Source organism: Excalfactoria chinensis, chromosome 20, assembly GCF_039878825.1.
Source record: "Excalfactoria chinensis isolate bCotChi1 chromosome 20, bCotChi1.hap2, whole genome shotgun sequence".
NCBI lineage: Eukaryota > Metazoa > Chordata > Aves > Galliformes > Phasianidae > Excalfactoria > Excalfactoria chinensis.
In genome coordinates this window covers 2542627-2557997 of record NC_092844.1, presented here as the reverse complement: position 1 = coordinate 2557997, position 15371 = coordinate 2542627, and the positions used below count along the sequence as shown (strand labels likewise).

General features: G+C 45.4%; 1 protein-coding gene across 4 annotated transcripts in view; it reads left to right on the top strand.

Moving 5' to 3' along the window:
- The window catches only part of SPEN (spen family transcriptional repressor), a 52701-nt gene that overhangs the window by 25651 nt on the left and 11679 nt on the right, over positions 1–15371 (top strand). For 2 of the 4 annotated variants that reach the window (XM_072353983.1, XM_072353980.1), the window contains exons 4-10: positions 4928–5088; positions 6590–6790; positions 7603–7754; positions 10008–10133; positions 10703–10816; positions 11975–12088; positions 13570–13670. In XM_072353983.1, the coding sequence (XP_072210084.1) occupies positions 4928–5088; positions 6590–6790; positions 7603–7754; positions 10008–10133; positions 10703–10816; positions 11975–12088; positions 13570–13670 (969 nt within the window). The remainder of the gene's footprint in view (positions 1–4927; positions 5089–6589; positions 6791–7602; positions 7755–10007; positions 10134–10702; positions 10817–11974; positions 12089–13569; positions 13671–15371) is intronic. The other 2 variants (XM_072353982.1, XM_072353981.1) reach the window with 1 other exon arrangement.

The following is a 15371-nucleotide window of genomic DNA, read 5'->3' as shown; positions in this document are numbered from 1 at the left end:
CTGGGCGTGGTAAGGCAGGAAAAGTTGATGAAAAGAGGTCGTCCTGATTTCATTTGTGTGCAGCCTGTAGCGGCCTTTCTTGGAGCACTCAATACTTCTATATCTGCTGAGCACTGATTTTTCACGGCTACTTTTTGCTTACGTGTAGCAGGTCATTTCAACCCCCCTCTCTGTAGATTGTTTTGTTGTTAAATACTTCTGAGGGTGTGTGTGTGTGTGTGACATGCACAGACCAAAGTTCCCTGGGTGGCAGGTTTTCAGCAGCTTGACGCGATGCCAGCAGTGTGGTGCAATCGCTGCCTCCCAGCACAGGCTGGAGGTACCACGAGGCAGGCTGCAGGCACAGGGTAATGACACAGAGGCGCTGTTTGGTGTAGCTGTACTCTGGCTTTCTCCACCCTTACATGCCAGGCAGCTCGTGTGTTGATATTTAAATGGACAAGGTTGTTATGAAATGGAAAAGGAGGGTTTGGGCTCGCTGTGGTATGTGCGTGTGGGCTGAGCCCGCCCCGCTGCAGGCCTGCTGTCTGCAGAGCATGCTAATGGCTTGTTACCTCAATGCAAACAAACTTGGGACGTCTGACTTGCTTTTCTGATGCCTTTCACTCAGGCTCAGTAACTCCTTGTAGCAGGGGAAAACCCCACACCTCTATTCATTTGCACAGAGCTGAGAAATGGTTTTGTTGTGCACATGTGCTGACGTGGACTCGTGTCACACAGGACGCAGTGTGTGCACCAAACAAGCCATGGGTCAGTGCTGGGAGAATGTGCAGCATCTGTGAGGAAGGGATGCTGAGAGCTCTGGGTTCCCATGGAGGCCCATAAATGCAGCAGGACAACCATATGGATCCTCTAACTGGTGTCTGAGCTTTGCTATGGGGCAGGCACTGATGGGTGCTCCGTTCCCTGGGAGGATGCTTAAAGAGTGCAGATCTGCTTTGGTTTGCTTTCAGGGAATCCCAGGGTTGTTGGTGACCTTGCTCCCAGTTTGCTGCTGGAGCCCCATGTGCACAGTGGGTGAGTGCTGAGGATGGTTGATTAGAAAAGGTTTTCAGGTGGAATTTAGCATTAGCAGAAGTGTTCTGAGCACGCTGCCACAGAAGAAGACAAAGTCTAAAGAACTCTGAGTAATCTGCTTGTTCCAACTTATTTACGAGGGTGAGGGACTTGGAGTTTTGTGGGAGGCCACGAGTTGCTGTTGCATCCTTTGGGGTGGTTGGGGGCTTCAACACGTGTTGAGGATGAAGGGAATCCTAGTTAAACACACTTCTAGTTTGGTGTGGTGCTTTAAGGCAGAAATAGCAGCTTAACATAAACCTACATCTACCTATGGTTTTGGTATATCCAAAAGCCATTTTCAAGGGCAGGTTCCTTTGCTGCGTAGTCAGAATGTGACACGTTCCCTCATGTTTTTCATGGTGACCATGATAGCTTTTGCAGAGCGTCCAGGAAGAGACAGTTTAGGAAGGAAACTGTTAGAAAAATAACACCTCATTTTTTAATCTTTTCCTACTGAAACTTGTTCTCCCCTCCAACAATTTTAGGCCTTCTAACTGACCACGAGGGCTGCCTTTGTTGCCTTTTGCTCTCGGAGCTGCTGCACACATTAATGCTTCCGCTTTATTTTGCACCGAGGCCTCACTGCTTCCTGCTTGCTGCACTACAGCTGACTCACACTTCTCTAATCAGTGCTCAGAAATGACAGCCGTCCCACATTTTAGAGCTGCAGAAGGGTATGGCAGGCTGTGGGATCCCTTGATTCAGCTCAGCAGCAGGGATCCTTTCACATGGGCTGCCTCGGAGCCCGCTTTTATCTCCACTGTGCTGGGAACAAAGAGAGCGGCCGCCTTTGTGTGCTTCGCTTGGGAGCTTTCATTTATCATACATAAATAGCACATAACTTCATCATTCGTTGGAACTGCAGAATGCAATTAGTTGAAAACGAGGTGTATTTCAGTGGGGATGAGAGGTGTGCTGCGTGTGCCAGGATCGGGAACGTCGTATTTGCAGTTTAAATAAGAAAAGCAACATCTGTGTGCTGAGCCGTGCTTGGGCTCACTTCTGTGGTCTGAACCCCAGAGCTCAGTCCTGTGCATTGGGGGAGCTGTGCCCAGGTGGATACAGAGCACTGGGTTGCTGGTAGGTTTATCGTGATTATTAGAAAACAGATGCAGAGATAAATACAGTGAGTAAGAACACGGGCATCCTGAGTACTTGTGAAACTCTGTCGACAATTGGATTAATGTTTTAAAAGGGCTCATAAATTATGCTTGTGGCAGAGAGCATGTGGAAGAGGAAGGCTCCATGTCTGCCTCCTTAAAGAGCTATCTCCTTACAGCCCCCATTTCCATCCGGTTTTGCTAACAGCAAAATCAAAACCCTGTTTTGTGTGAGGCCGGGATAAAAGCTGCAGCAGAACTCGTGGTAAAGCTCTGTGCAGATCTGAGCTCGATGAGCCGGCGTCTGAAAGCTGCCTCTTCCCAAATGAGCGCACGTCACCAGCAAACCTCCTAAAAGGCAAATGAAGCTGTAAGCCTGAGATGTTTAAAAAAGCCAATTCCCAGCACAGACTGCCTCTCTGTGAGACGCGTGTGTTGTGACAGCTCAGGAGATTAGTTGTGCTGGCATTCTGCTCGGCTGAGTTTACATGGACGTTGAGGAGCAGGTTTCCCTGTGCTGGGAGGAGGCTGCGTGCCAGGCAGGGAACAGCCGAGGGCAGGAACTGAGCTGTTCCTCCAGGATGGTCCCGGCAAAGGGTGGTTGTTTCCCAAGCGCAAGGCGAAAAGCAGCCATGTTAGCAGTATTCTGGGGACGGATCTGCACGCAGCATCCACGTTTTAGCTTGGTGTGAAAGCGTTCCGTTGTTCCGGTTGAGACTTCCTACAGCTCACTGTCACATGCTTGTTTTGATTCTGCTGCGGCTGTAACTTCATGACACAGCAGCTGTAATTAACTCTTCCATCAATCTCCCATTCACACAGCAGAAAACCTTTGGCTTCAGCTCTTGAATGATTATATCCATGTTTCTTGAGTTGGAAAAGAGACGAGCCTTTACTGAAAGAAAGGGGAATTGTTCTTGCTGCTGTTTTTATTCCTCCCTGAAAACTGAATAGAGAAAGCATGATTTTTTCCTGGAACGCCTCAGAGCCTCCATTTGCTTTGGGACACACATCCCCAAAGCTCCCTGCATACAGCAGGAGTTAGTTAGCAGCGTGTTCCCCCTTTCCCAGATCCCCCTGAGTTAAAAATGAGAGCCGTGCTGTGTGATTCATCCCCTCGGTGCAGTGTTTGGGACGTGGCTGTGCTCTGCTGCTCCAGTGTCTCACCGCGTTACCCACGGAGGAGCGCTGCCATTCTAACAGCTTGTTCTTCTTAAGTGCTAAAAATACCCCGTTCCCATTTTAAAGCACCACTCACAGAGAAATCCAGCTCTACCTCTTACTTTACAGATGCAGTCTCTCTGCAAAGTTGGATATTTGAAATACTTGGCTGGTGTTACCCAGCAAAGACGTGCAAAGGGGCAGAGGCTCACTGAAGCCCTGATGTTTGTTCTCACTTCCCGGGGTGTTGCACAGCACGTGGGGCTGCTCTCAGTTTGGAAATGATTTGCAGACTCTCCCCCATCATTTTCTGGTGATGTTTGTGTTTTCTATGCATCCCCGCTGCCCGTTTTGCTCCATGCTGATGGTGGCCTTCCCCTTAGAGAAGCAAAGTGCACAGCCATGGAAGTGCAGAGCGTGGTGGGAGAGGTCACTGCATCAGGTGGTTAAAACGGTTAGGAGCACAAAACCATTTCCTTGTGAAAAGAGGAGAGAAGATGCACTGGAACAGGTTGCCCAAGGAGGCTGTGGATGCCCCATCCCTGCAGGCATTCAAGGCTGGATGTGGCTCTGGGCAGCCTGGGCTGCTGGTTGGAGACCCTGCACACAGCAGGGTGCTAGAAACGAGATGATCACTGTGGTCCTTTTCAACCCAGGCCATTCTGTGATATGCTATGAAATCAAACAGTTTAAGAGGGAATACAGGAAAGCTGTGAACTAATGTCAGATGCAAAAAAGATGAGCTTATTTCTAACACGATACGGAGACGAATGTGAAAAGCAATGAACTTCAAAGCATGTCTGTTCTTTCTGTACGTGGCAGATCCTCCTCCCAGCGCTTGGAATTGAAATTCCAGCAGAATTTTTTAGAAAGTCGCTTGTGTAATAGAAGAGTCTCCAGGGTTATGTCAGACACAATTATTTTTAGCAGCCTTAGAAGCCCTTGTGCCTCCGGGAAGAAACCAGCCACTGAAGGAGCTGACGTGTCCCCACTGGGCAGGCTGCAGTCACGTTATTCTCTACGTTTCATATTCTCTGCAAAGGTGATACCTGTGGGTCCTTTGCAGCTTGGGATATCTTGTGGTTCTGGGATCCATCCCTGGGAGATGTAGGGCCTTGGAAGGCATTACGGGGCTGCCCATCAGCTTGGCAGTGGATTATCATGTTGTGCTGTGAGGGATTCTGTGATGTGTGCCCTGTGTGCTTTGCCATCCTGCGTGTGCTGTGCCCAGGCTGATAAGCTCTGTCATTCCATCTCCCCTATTGTCCTGGAGCAGTGCAGGATCCATCTGACGTTCTACCCATATTCCATTTCCTTGGTCTTCACCTCTGAGGGTTCTGTAGGATGGTTTTGGAGCATCTCTGAGCTCTTGCCTGTGCTGGGAGCAGCTCTTCTGCTCAGGTGAGGAAGATAAGAAGGCTTCAGGAGAGCTTTGTCCCCATGGTTTGATGTCAGCACGGTCCCAAACAGCTGTGTGCTGCCAGCATGCTCCAAGAACAAAGACAGCTCTGAGAGCTAACCAGAAACCCACCATAGCTCAGGCAAGGTTTGCTTTCTAATTCCAGCTCCTTTTGACCCTCTGACAGTTTCTCTTGTGCCTTTTGCAGCAGTGACTCCAGCAGCAGTTCGAGTGACGAGTCGCCAGCACGCTCTGTGCAATCCACAGCGGTCCCCGCGCCTGCATCTCAGCTGCTTCCATCTCTGGAGAAAGATGAACCCAGGAAAAGTTTTGGGATCAAGGTCCAAAATCTTCCAGTGCGCTCAACAGGTATGGTCACATGCAGAACTGTTTCTTCAGTGTTCCAGAAAAAGGGGAAAAAAATGAAGTAAGGGTGGATTAAACCATTTTTGTTCTGCATCCTTGCTGGTAAATATCTTTTTGAACTCTTGCGCTGTTGAATGGGAAAAAGGGTGGATAGTGATAGAACAAAGGGGGATGGTTTGAAACTGAGACAGGGGAGGTTTAGGTTGGATCTTAGGAGGAAGTTTTTCACCCCAAGGGTGGTGACGCACTGGAACAGGTTGCCCAAGGAGGCTGTGGATGCCCCATCCCTGCAGGCATTCAAGGCCAGGCTGGATGTGGCTCTGGGCAGCCTGTGCTGCTGGTTGGTGACCCTGCACACAGCAGGGGGTTGGAGCTGGATGAGCACTGTGGGCCTTTTCAACCCAGGCTATTCTAGGATTCTTTGGCCAGCGGAGCAGTCCTGCTGTGGCTTTTACAACTTGGGCCAGGAATTTAACTTTCTGCATCCATGAAAGAAAGCTGTGGTTATGATAAAAGTTGTGCAGCGCTTTCCTCTCGGATTCTTTCAGCATTGCCAAACTGAAGCTGTTGAGACAGAACTTGTCCACAGTTTTGTTCCATTTGCTGTCTGCCTCATCACAGTTCCATTCTGATGCAGTTAAAAAACACCTCAAGTGTTGCTTGACAGTTTCTGAAGGCGATTTATTGGGAGAGAAGTACTTCCATGCTTTGGACATCCAAACTGACGTTGGGTACAGGGCTGTGGTTTTGTTAGAGGTGTGCGTTTTTTCACCTCAGGAAGAAAAATGCAGTCTAGATTCAGCTGCAGGTCTTATAAATGCCCTGCAGCTTATTGCTGTGTGCAAGGAGGGTGGAAGGAAGTTATTAAAATGGAATTGTAACAAAGACTGGACAGGAATGGGTAGAAAGGTTAGCCTGCGAGGAAGGGTTGTAGGATAAAGTTCAGGACAGCTCTGATCAGGCTTCCAGAGCCATTGATGTTATGAGATGGAAGAATATGAAGTTTGCCCCAAAACCCTGCCTCATTTAGAGCAGAAAATGGATGCTGCCCAGGTAAGGAGCACTGAGAGAACATCCTCGGTGGCCCAGAGCCCTCCTTCCACAAGGCATATGCATGCTGCCCCTGCAGAAGGGCTTCTCTCACAGCTTCTGTCTCAGCTCTGGTGCAATGGTGGGAAAATTGCTTAATTAGTGACCATCTGTGAGAAACCCCGCATGTCCCCATCACCACAGCTACTGGAGCTGGTGCTTAGAAGCAGTGGTACGGCTTTCCAGGGGAAGATTTGAAACATCTCCAGTGTTTCACTTAGAAGTGGTGGGCAGCTTTGGCTGTTAATTCTCACCATGCCTCAGTTTCTTGTTTGTATAATATGAGAACTTAGGGTTGTCTATTGCAGCACTGAGTGCTGAGTCATATTTAAGCAAGAGTATTAGATTTCTTAATGTTCTACCAAGTGGTTACAAAATGTGTGTTCGTGCTACTGACGTATGTTTGTTGGTTTAGATACAAGCCTTAAAGATGGACTTTTCCATGAATTTAAGAAGTATGGGAAGGTGACGTCGGTGCAGATTCATGGGGCCTCTGAGGAACGGTATGGACTGGTGTTCTTCCGACAGCAGGAGGACCAGGAAAAAGCACTGAATGCCTCCAAAGGAAAGCTTTTCTTTGGCATGCAGATTGAAGTGACAGCCTGGATAGGACCAGGTGAGGCCTGTGCCGGACGTGTTGCTGCCCTGGGCATAGTCACTGCTGAGGAAACGTAGAAATAAATCTTCCAAACACCTTCCTGAAGAAACGTAGTTTTAAGAAACTGGGAAATAGGCCAGAATAAATTCCAGAGCTGGGAGAGTGGATACTGGTAGGTCAAACAGGGAGAGAATTCCAGTCTTAAACCACAGAGAAGGAAAGCTGCCATCCTCTCAAACAGCGGGATCTGCTGCTGCTGGGAGGAACAATCAGATCTTCCATATCTCAGTGGAGCAGGAGCCAGTAGGTGGTGTAAGCATAGAACAGAGTCCCCACAGCCACCTTTTAATTAAAACAGCTCCTAACGGCTTCGGCAACGTAGTGTGAATGACTAATCAGTGAAAGCTGTGGCATTGAGCACGTCGATTTCACACTGTACTTCAATTGTTTGTTTAAAAATAAACTTGTGAAAATCAACTTTTTCCATATGCTGTTCCCCAAGTGCGATGAAGCCTCATTTGAATTCTTGACAGACGTTAATATTTGTATAAGAGTTAAGTTTCTAGTGAAGCAGATGCAGAATGGAGCGGTTTTTCATCTGAGGATGCTCCCGTTCCGTAGTGCTCACTCAGTGGTGCAATGTAGACGCTTTAAATTCCACGTAAGGAGGGCAGTTCACAAGCTGTGTTTTTGTTGAAGACATTGGTTAGTCTCATTCAGATCGTATCTGCTTGTCAGGAAGCAAACTGGAGCAAACAAATCGGTGCGAACCAAACCCACGTGAAAAACACTGCGGTTGTGTTCAAAATTGCTCACTCTTCTGCTTCTAGAAACAGAAAGCGAGAATGAATTTCGTCCTTTGGATGAAAGGATAGACGAGTTTCACCCGAAAGCAACCAGAACTCTCTTCATTGGCAACCTGGAGAAGACGACCACCTATCATGACCTTCGCAACATCTTCCAGCGCTTCGGTGGCATAGTGGTATGTGAATTCTGTTTCTGCTCTGGAGGGTATTATTGCCAATTCTTTCTATACAGACCCATAAAATGCTGCAGGTGGTGGAACATCGTGCTGCTGATAGCAGATAATTTAGTCTTTCTATAATAATCCGAGTCATTCATCTTGCTGAAATACACCTGAAAGCTTTTCTTTGCATTTTGAGTGGAATCTTAGCACGAGTGCATTGAGATAATTTAGCAGTAGAAACAGTCTTGAGAGTGTTTGTCAGAAATGTATCTTCTGCCAGCCCAGAGTATTTGCAGAAAAGCATAGCTGGGTAGTTGGGATTTCCATACTCCTAGTGCTGCTTTTGTATTTAATCAGTACTGCTGTGAAGTCTGCATTTCCTATTCATGTCTGAAACAAAGTGTTGAGTTGCTGCATGTGGCAGTAGCCATCAGCTATGGCAGTCTGTTCCCTGACAATAGGGCAGAGGAGGCACTGAACAGATGGGGTGGTGATGACACATGTGGGATTTGGGTTTTTGGCTGAGCAGGCTGATCTGCATGAGGTAAAGCAGCAGTCATTCCCCTCTCCTCTCTTCTCCTCATGCCACCAAGTCATATCAGTGCTGCATTTATCAGAGGTTTGCCAGAAAATTGCAGTGAATAGAATTAGTTTAATCTGATCTTCTGCACTTACAGTTAATTCTGTATGCTCACTACACAGTTCTTTGGAGGCTGTGGCTGCTTTGCTCCAGAATGCTGCTGTAGCTGTTGAAGTATCAGTGGAAGGAAGGGGCAGCGTGCTCCTGTGTGTGCTGTGGACAAACACAAAATGTACATTTTATGGTGGCTGGCACAATATTGTGTGTGTGCATCCCCTCCCTCTTGAAATCAGTGCGAGTTTATGGATTCACACAGTGTCTGTGGCTTCGCCCTTTTCCTAATGTTGTACCAGCTGAGCTGTCCCAATAAAGATGCTTATCAGTGGTACTGCACTGTCTTGTAAATTGAATTTTCTATGAAACAGTGCTGGGTTGTCAACATTATTAATTGGTCAGAATTGAGCAGCAGTGCTGCCTTGCTGAATCTCCATGAAAACTTACAAGCTCAGGTGCAAAAGGGACCAGCTTTATAACCTTTCCGGTAGATAATGAGCAAAATGCTGGTGTTTTATTTGCCTGCCAGAAGAAATTGCTTGCCCAGAGTGAGCGGTCAGGTATAATTTGCCACAGTTGCAATAGTGCTGCTTCAGACACTTGGAAATGTAGTCCTCAATTAGCATTCCACTTAAATCATTAGGGCAAGGCTATAGAATTCCGATAGTTGTGTAAATCTCTCTGTTCACTTCTGTTTTCTCAGCTAAAGATTTCTTAGGTGAGACCATTTCAGACTGCTGCCTTGCCTCTAGATTTATTAACCATGAAATTAGTCTTTCCTGACTGTAGGAACGTCTGTGCTTAAGTTCGTGCCATAGCATTGGCATGCAGTGCACAAAGGAAGCTTCTGCGATTTAAACAAATAAACCCCAGCACTCTACCTTCTATTTTCAGCTTGGAATGAATCACAACATCATGAGTTTGTTCAGAGGCATTTGGTACATTTGCTAGTGCTAGCGCTGAGCTTGAATGTTAACCAAACGTCGGCTACAAGCTTGCTGCTTTTATTTTTAAATCAATTAAAATGAGCCTTAATTAGACCGTCATTGCTTTCTTGTGACTGCACCTGCTTTTGAATGGGCTCGTGGTGGCTGAAGGTTAGACATCAGCAGTGATAGAAATTCGGGGTCTTTTTTGTCTGTGTCACATCAGTGCCAGACTGGCTCTGGAGACGTGTCCAGCACCGCTCTCTGCCTCTAGGAACAGGATGGATCAGGTTTATTTGGAGGGGAAACCCTGTGTGGCCTTTGGCTCTGAAACGAGGATCAGAGCAGGCTGTTTGCTCTCAAGCCTTTGCAAGCAGAAATTTAGACTTAATTCTTGGTGTTGTCTTATTCTTGACACAATATTAGCAAAGCAAAGCTGCTGTTTGTTGATCAGGTCAGTCAGGCTTCTGTGGGGTCGAACTTCAAATCTGCATTATAAAGAGCTCTCCCTGTGTCAGTAAGGATTTGGTTTTATTATTGAGTGAGATACAGCAGAACAGCAAAGTTTTCAACTGTCTACTAATGTTTAAATCCTGTCTGTGAACAAAGCATTAATTAAACAATGATTGTGAGTATCAGAAGTCCATTTAGATCCAGTTACATTGTTGAATATCCTGTTGCTGACTGTCATTTCCTTTTTCTCCCCAGGATATTGACATTAAGAAAGTGAATGGTGTTCCTCAATATGCATTCCTGCAATACTGTGATATTGCAAGTGTGTGTAAAGCAATTAAGAAGATGGATGGGGAATATCTTGGAAACAACCGGCTCAAGGTAAGGAAATCTTCCCATGGATGGGATCCTTCTGCTTACTTTGGTTTGCAGCATCTTAGGATATTTTGGATCATCTTAGGCCATGCAAGTGAGAATTTTTTTTTCCCATTCATAGACCAGGTTACAGCACAGTGTTTTCACCACCAGAGTTGGGGTTAATCATCATTTTTGCTGGCTGCCTGAGCAAGGAGGCCCAGCGTGGAGCAGACCTGGGGACTGCCATTCTTTGGTTTGCCCCTTGAAGGCAGAGCTGGGGAGCTGCCCTGGTAGTGATGATAAATGGAGGCTGTGAGTCCCCAGAGCCATCAATCTGTCACCTTCCAGAAGCGTTCAGATTGCACAAGAAACAAATGTTGTCAAACACTGCATTTGTTTAAGCATGCAGAATTATTTTCATTAATTGCTGCTTGATTTTTTGTCTTGCTTCCACCTGTGCAAGGTGCTAATTTTAGAAAACCCATACAAACGATAGCATTTTTTTTCAAATAACTCTTAATTAGGCGTGCTCTGTTCGGTGAGTTTAATGCTTATACATTGTACTGATGGATGTTTTGCCCTTTTGTGTTCAGCTGGGTTTTGGAAAGAGCATGCCTACAAACTGCGTGTGGTTAGATGGTCTTTCTACAAACGTTACGGATCAGTATTTAACTCGACATTTCTGCCGATACGGGCCTGTGGTGAAGGTAGGTGGGAGGCTTTGGTGTATGGTTCGAAGTTGTTACTGTCTTCCTTTCTTCACATCCTGTCCTTTCAACCCCGGCTGTCCAGGGCTTTATAGCTCCGATAGAGAAATTCTCTCTGGGGTGTGATTTGGATGACAGGGCTCTCTAGCTTTGCATCTCGTCCATCTGATCCATAGAGCAGTTGCTGCTGGTGTTTGGAGCGAGCCGAGATAACAAGTATTGGAACCCACATGTAGCTCTTGTGCAGTACAGCCTCACCCCAACTAAATTTCTTTAGTCTGCTCACACCGTAGGAATAGGAACCTAATCAAGTAGTTACACTTACGCATGCTAATTGCAGAAATAGACACGGCCACGTTTTTTTTCATGAGACCAAAGAAATGACTTCTTAAATGCAGTTAGGACAGTCACACTAACAAAAGCATGTGAAGGAAAAGAAGAAAGGCAGTGACTGTGGAACATGTCCTGCAGCAGAGGCACATCACCCAGCCCCTCCATGAGCGAGATCAGCGCACGTGCTTCACCTTAAGCGTGTGAGTTGTCCCCGTCCTTCCGTTGGACATGGATGTGCTTAAAGTGAAGCTGTTCACGTGCATCTTCTCAGGATCGGGGTTTTACCTCCTGAAGGAATTCTGTGGATTTGTGTTGCAGCTTTGACATTTTCTATTGTAGTTGTTGTTGCTTGAATAATAAGTCTGTGTTGCTGAAGGAAGCTGATATTTGGAAACTGGGTGTTTAGCAACTGAGCGGTACTGCAGACTGTCGTAACAAGATCGGTTTCCATCTTGTGATTAAATGTTCCCTTTACCTTTTTTCCCCCCTAAGACATATTGGAAATTTTTTTGAAAAACTCGAAAGTAAACCGAGCGAAACTACAAAACTGAGTCACCAAAGAAAAAAGAGAAAAGTAAAATACAGAAAAACAAAATAAAGGCATAATATACCTCAAGCCACAAGATCCACAATTCAGAGCAGTCCCGTGTGCTTATATTGTCTCTTCATTACAATATGCCTCATCAGAAAAGAATGGAAATTTACTTTGCTAAAAATCATTTTCTTACTGGTATCCTCATGACTTAGGATTTTGTTGGGACTGACGCTAAGTCCTGTGGATGAGGCTCTTATTTGGTTTTTGTTTTGTTTTTTTGTTTTTTACAGGTGGTGTTTGACCGCTTAAAAGGCATGGCCCTGGTTCTCTACAATGAGATTGAATATGCACAAGCAGCTGTAAAAGAGACCAAGGGGAGGAAAATCGGTGGGAATAAAATTAAGGTGTGCAGAATGACCTCCAAAACAAAGACAGAAACAAATTGTGTTTAGGCCTTGCCCCTTGAACACTGCCAGTCAGAAGGACTCTTAGCGGGACAAGCACGTCCCATGTACCTAAGGCTTAAACTATTTTTCACACTCGGCTTATCAAGATGTTAGGGTATCTCAAACTGTTACCTGCAGAGCCTTTTCCAGTGTCCTGCCGTTTGTTTCGCTGAACTTGTCTCTCTAAGCTCCTCAGTGTTGGTGTCCGTGTTATTTACTGCCTTATTTACCCCAATCCAAGGCAAGATTGGCTTTAATGGTAGAAAAGTCCAAGTTGGGGGCTGCAGCTGCACGGGGTGACAGAGCGCTGCCATGTGGCTGATGAGTGTCAGTGCCCCGGTCCAATGTGTCACAGCCTGTTCCTTGAGGAAGCCTGGCCAAACCTGCCATCTGCTCCTAGAAACTCCTCTAAAAAAGAATGGATGGAGAGTACTTTTTTTTCCTGGAGCAGCACTTGGCATCTGCAGAGCCATCTTGGATTTGGGTGAATATGGTCAAACCTATTTTCAGTGTCCCATCAGTGCCACTAAGTGGGATGTGAGGTGTTAGCCACCCTCTGAATCACCTTCCTCCTCCTCCTTTCTTCTCTCCTAAAGAGTGGGTGATGATTTCAAGCATGGTCTCTCATCTGGTATGTTAACCTGGCAACTTCATACCCCTTGGGGTTAGGAGTTGGATATACTTCAGTTTGTAAATGTGATGGTTGAACATAAGGAGCCTTCATACGGAATTAAGTACATGTCCATTCAGAAGTTTCCTATCATGTGTCTGTGGGTCTTGCTCCTTAGCAACCCTGGAGTAAGCAGCACCCTTAGTGTCTGTATGCATGTGCTCCACTGATGTGGTGACATACAGTTCATTAAATCCATTTTAATCATTAATTTTTGGCATCAGTTATGCCATCGGGTTCTTAATATTCACACACTTAGCTAGAAAACAGACCATCTTGGAGCAGCTAAAGTAGGGAGCTGCAATTTTTGGTTCCTTCCCCATCCCCACTGTTGCCTTGGTGTATAAACCCAGGCAAATAATGTGGAGTCTGAAAGGAGTAACACTGACCATGTGGATGCATAAGGCACTTTGGAATTTTAAACGGAGCTGCAGCATTGGAATTATCAATACCATGAGAATAACGTGTTTTTCCTGCTGCTTTACTGAACAGAAGCTTCTCAAATGCTTCTGGTCTTGCAGCTAAAACCCCAGCAAGGAAGTAGTTACACAGATCCACACAGCAACACCAAATAGAGAGGGAAAAGTCTTTTTCTCCTGGAGATGGATAGGGTCGGCCAGTCCCAAGAAACACTTGTCATTTTTATTGTTAAGTAGGATAATCCCTATTTTCAGTTCAGCTCCCGTGCTCAGATTCCCCAGCAGACTTGAAGCGCTGTTAAAATGGGTTGTTTCTCATACTGAACGTGATGAACCTTTTTATTTTTCAGGTGGATTTTGCAAATCGAGAAAGTCAGTTGGCTTTTTATCATTCCATGGAGAAAACAGGTCAAGATATCAGAGACTTCTATGAAATGCTGGCAGAAAGAAGGCAAGTGTCTAATGCTGTTATTATTGTTTCTTCCTTCTTCAGCATCGTGTTCAGTGCAATTAAACTTTCTTCAGGTCAGCTTTTAAACACTGGGTTTTGTTCCTCTCAACTTTATCCTTTTTAAGTTGCATTAAAAACGTTTTAGCCTATTTTTATCATCTTCCATCTCCTCCTGAAACCCCCCCCCACACACACAAACAAAATTACCAGCAAATTTTGGTGGCTGAGCTTAAAAGCTGTGCATTAAGGCAGACAGGATATCACACATCTGAAGTGTAGACAGTTACTAAAACTCGTATGTAAGGTGGAGGCTTCAGCTATCTGCGTGGCGTATGTTTAGTATTTGGGTTATGGTGATGGGTCACCAGGACACAGTTATGAGTCATTCATTGTTTCCTAAGAATGCAAAGACTGGTTTGCCTGTAACGCCTTAACCCTCAGGTGTAATGCAGATGATGACAGTTGTTTGCATACAGTCTGACCAGCCACTGCTGCTCTTCTCTTGAACAGAGTAAAATTTAGTCTTCTACCTACCCCTTGTTAGTTTGTTAACTCAATAAAATTATTAAAATGAGTGAGGATTATTTTTTTTCCCATATGAAAAATGCATTCTGTGTTGATGTCCACCTACAGCATCTGTCATGTTGGCTTCTGACCATTTCTTGTAGGTTGCAAAATCTTGTGCTGCCTCTGAACAGCCATTTTTATTTGTATACCCCGGCTGAAAGCAGTCTTGCACTGAAGCGCTCTCATTTTGTTGTTTTTTTTCCCCCTCTGGTGACTGAATGGAACATCACTATTTTTATTACTAGTGGCAGCAGTGAGGGCTGAACACCAGAAGGTTTTGGTTTTGTGTGGGTGCATTTTTGTTACCTTCAGATGCTGGCTTACATTGTTAGGGTTCTACCTATGAATAAGCTCAGTGTGACTTGGACTTTGATTGTCCCTGTCTGCTAGATAGATCTAATGTTTATTTTTTTTAACAGCAAAATAGATTGAACTAACACGCATCCAAAATTGTCAGATTTACATCTGTGGGGAGAGTTTAGAAATTGGCAATCAGGATTTGCATAATAGAAATCAGTACATTCATTCTCTGGCCTTTGCCAGATGTTGTGATGAAGTCAGTAGTCATTTTCGCTGAACTACACCAAACTGAGGAAAGAGTGGTGCATTTTCAGATGTCTTTTAATGCACAGAAGTCAGCTTGGGCTTGTCTTCAGTGTGAAACAATTCTGAGCTGCACATTTATTTCTGGAACAGCTAGATACTTGGGTACTGTCGGACTTGTTTCTCCTTTTCTGTCATTACGTTCACATTGTCATTACTGGGTACTTAGGAGTAATGAATCATGGAGTGATTGAATGAGTTCTGCAGTGTCTCTTGTAATTCTGCATCTTCTGGTCTCCCAGGCTCCTTCTGGCACTTGGCTGTCTCTGGCAATGTTGCTGAGAATTGCACCAGCCAGATTTCCTTAAGTTTTAATTGTACTCAGTCTAAATAGAACTCAAACCAAGACGTATGTTTTTTAACTTCAGAGAAGTTGCCTTGGTACAACATTAAGGAATAATCTCACCAGGTCACTGCATTGCTAATCCCGGATCTTTGCAAAACCAGAGTGTTGTACATCCCTTCAGAGGAATATCTGGAAACGTTCTTTACGAGCATTACAAAACCACATCATGTGGTGTTTCACCCACA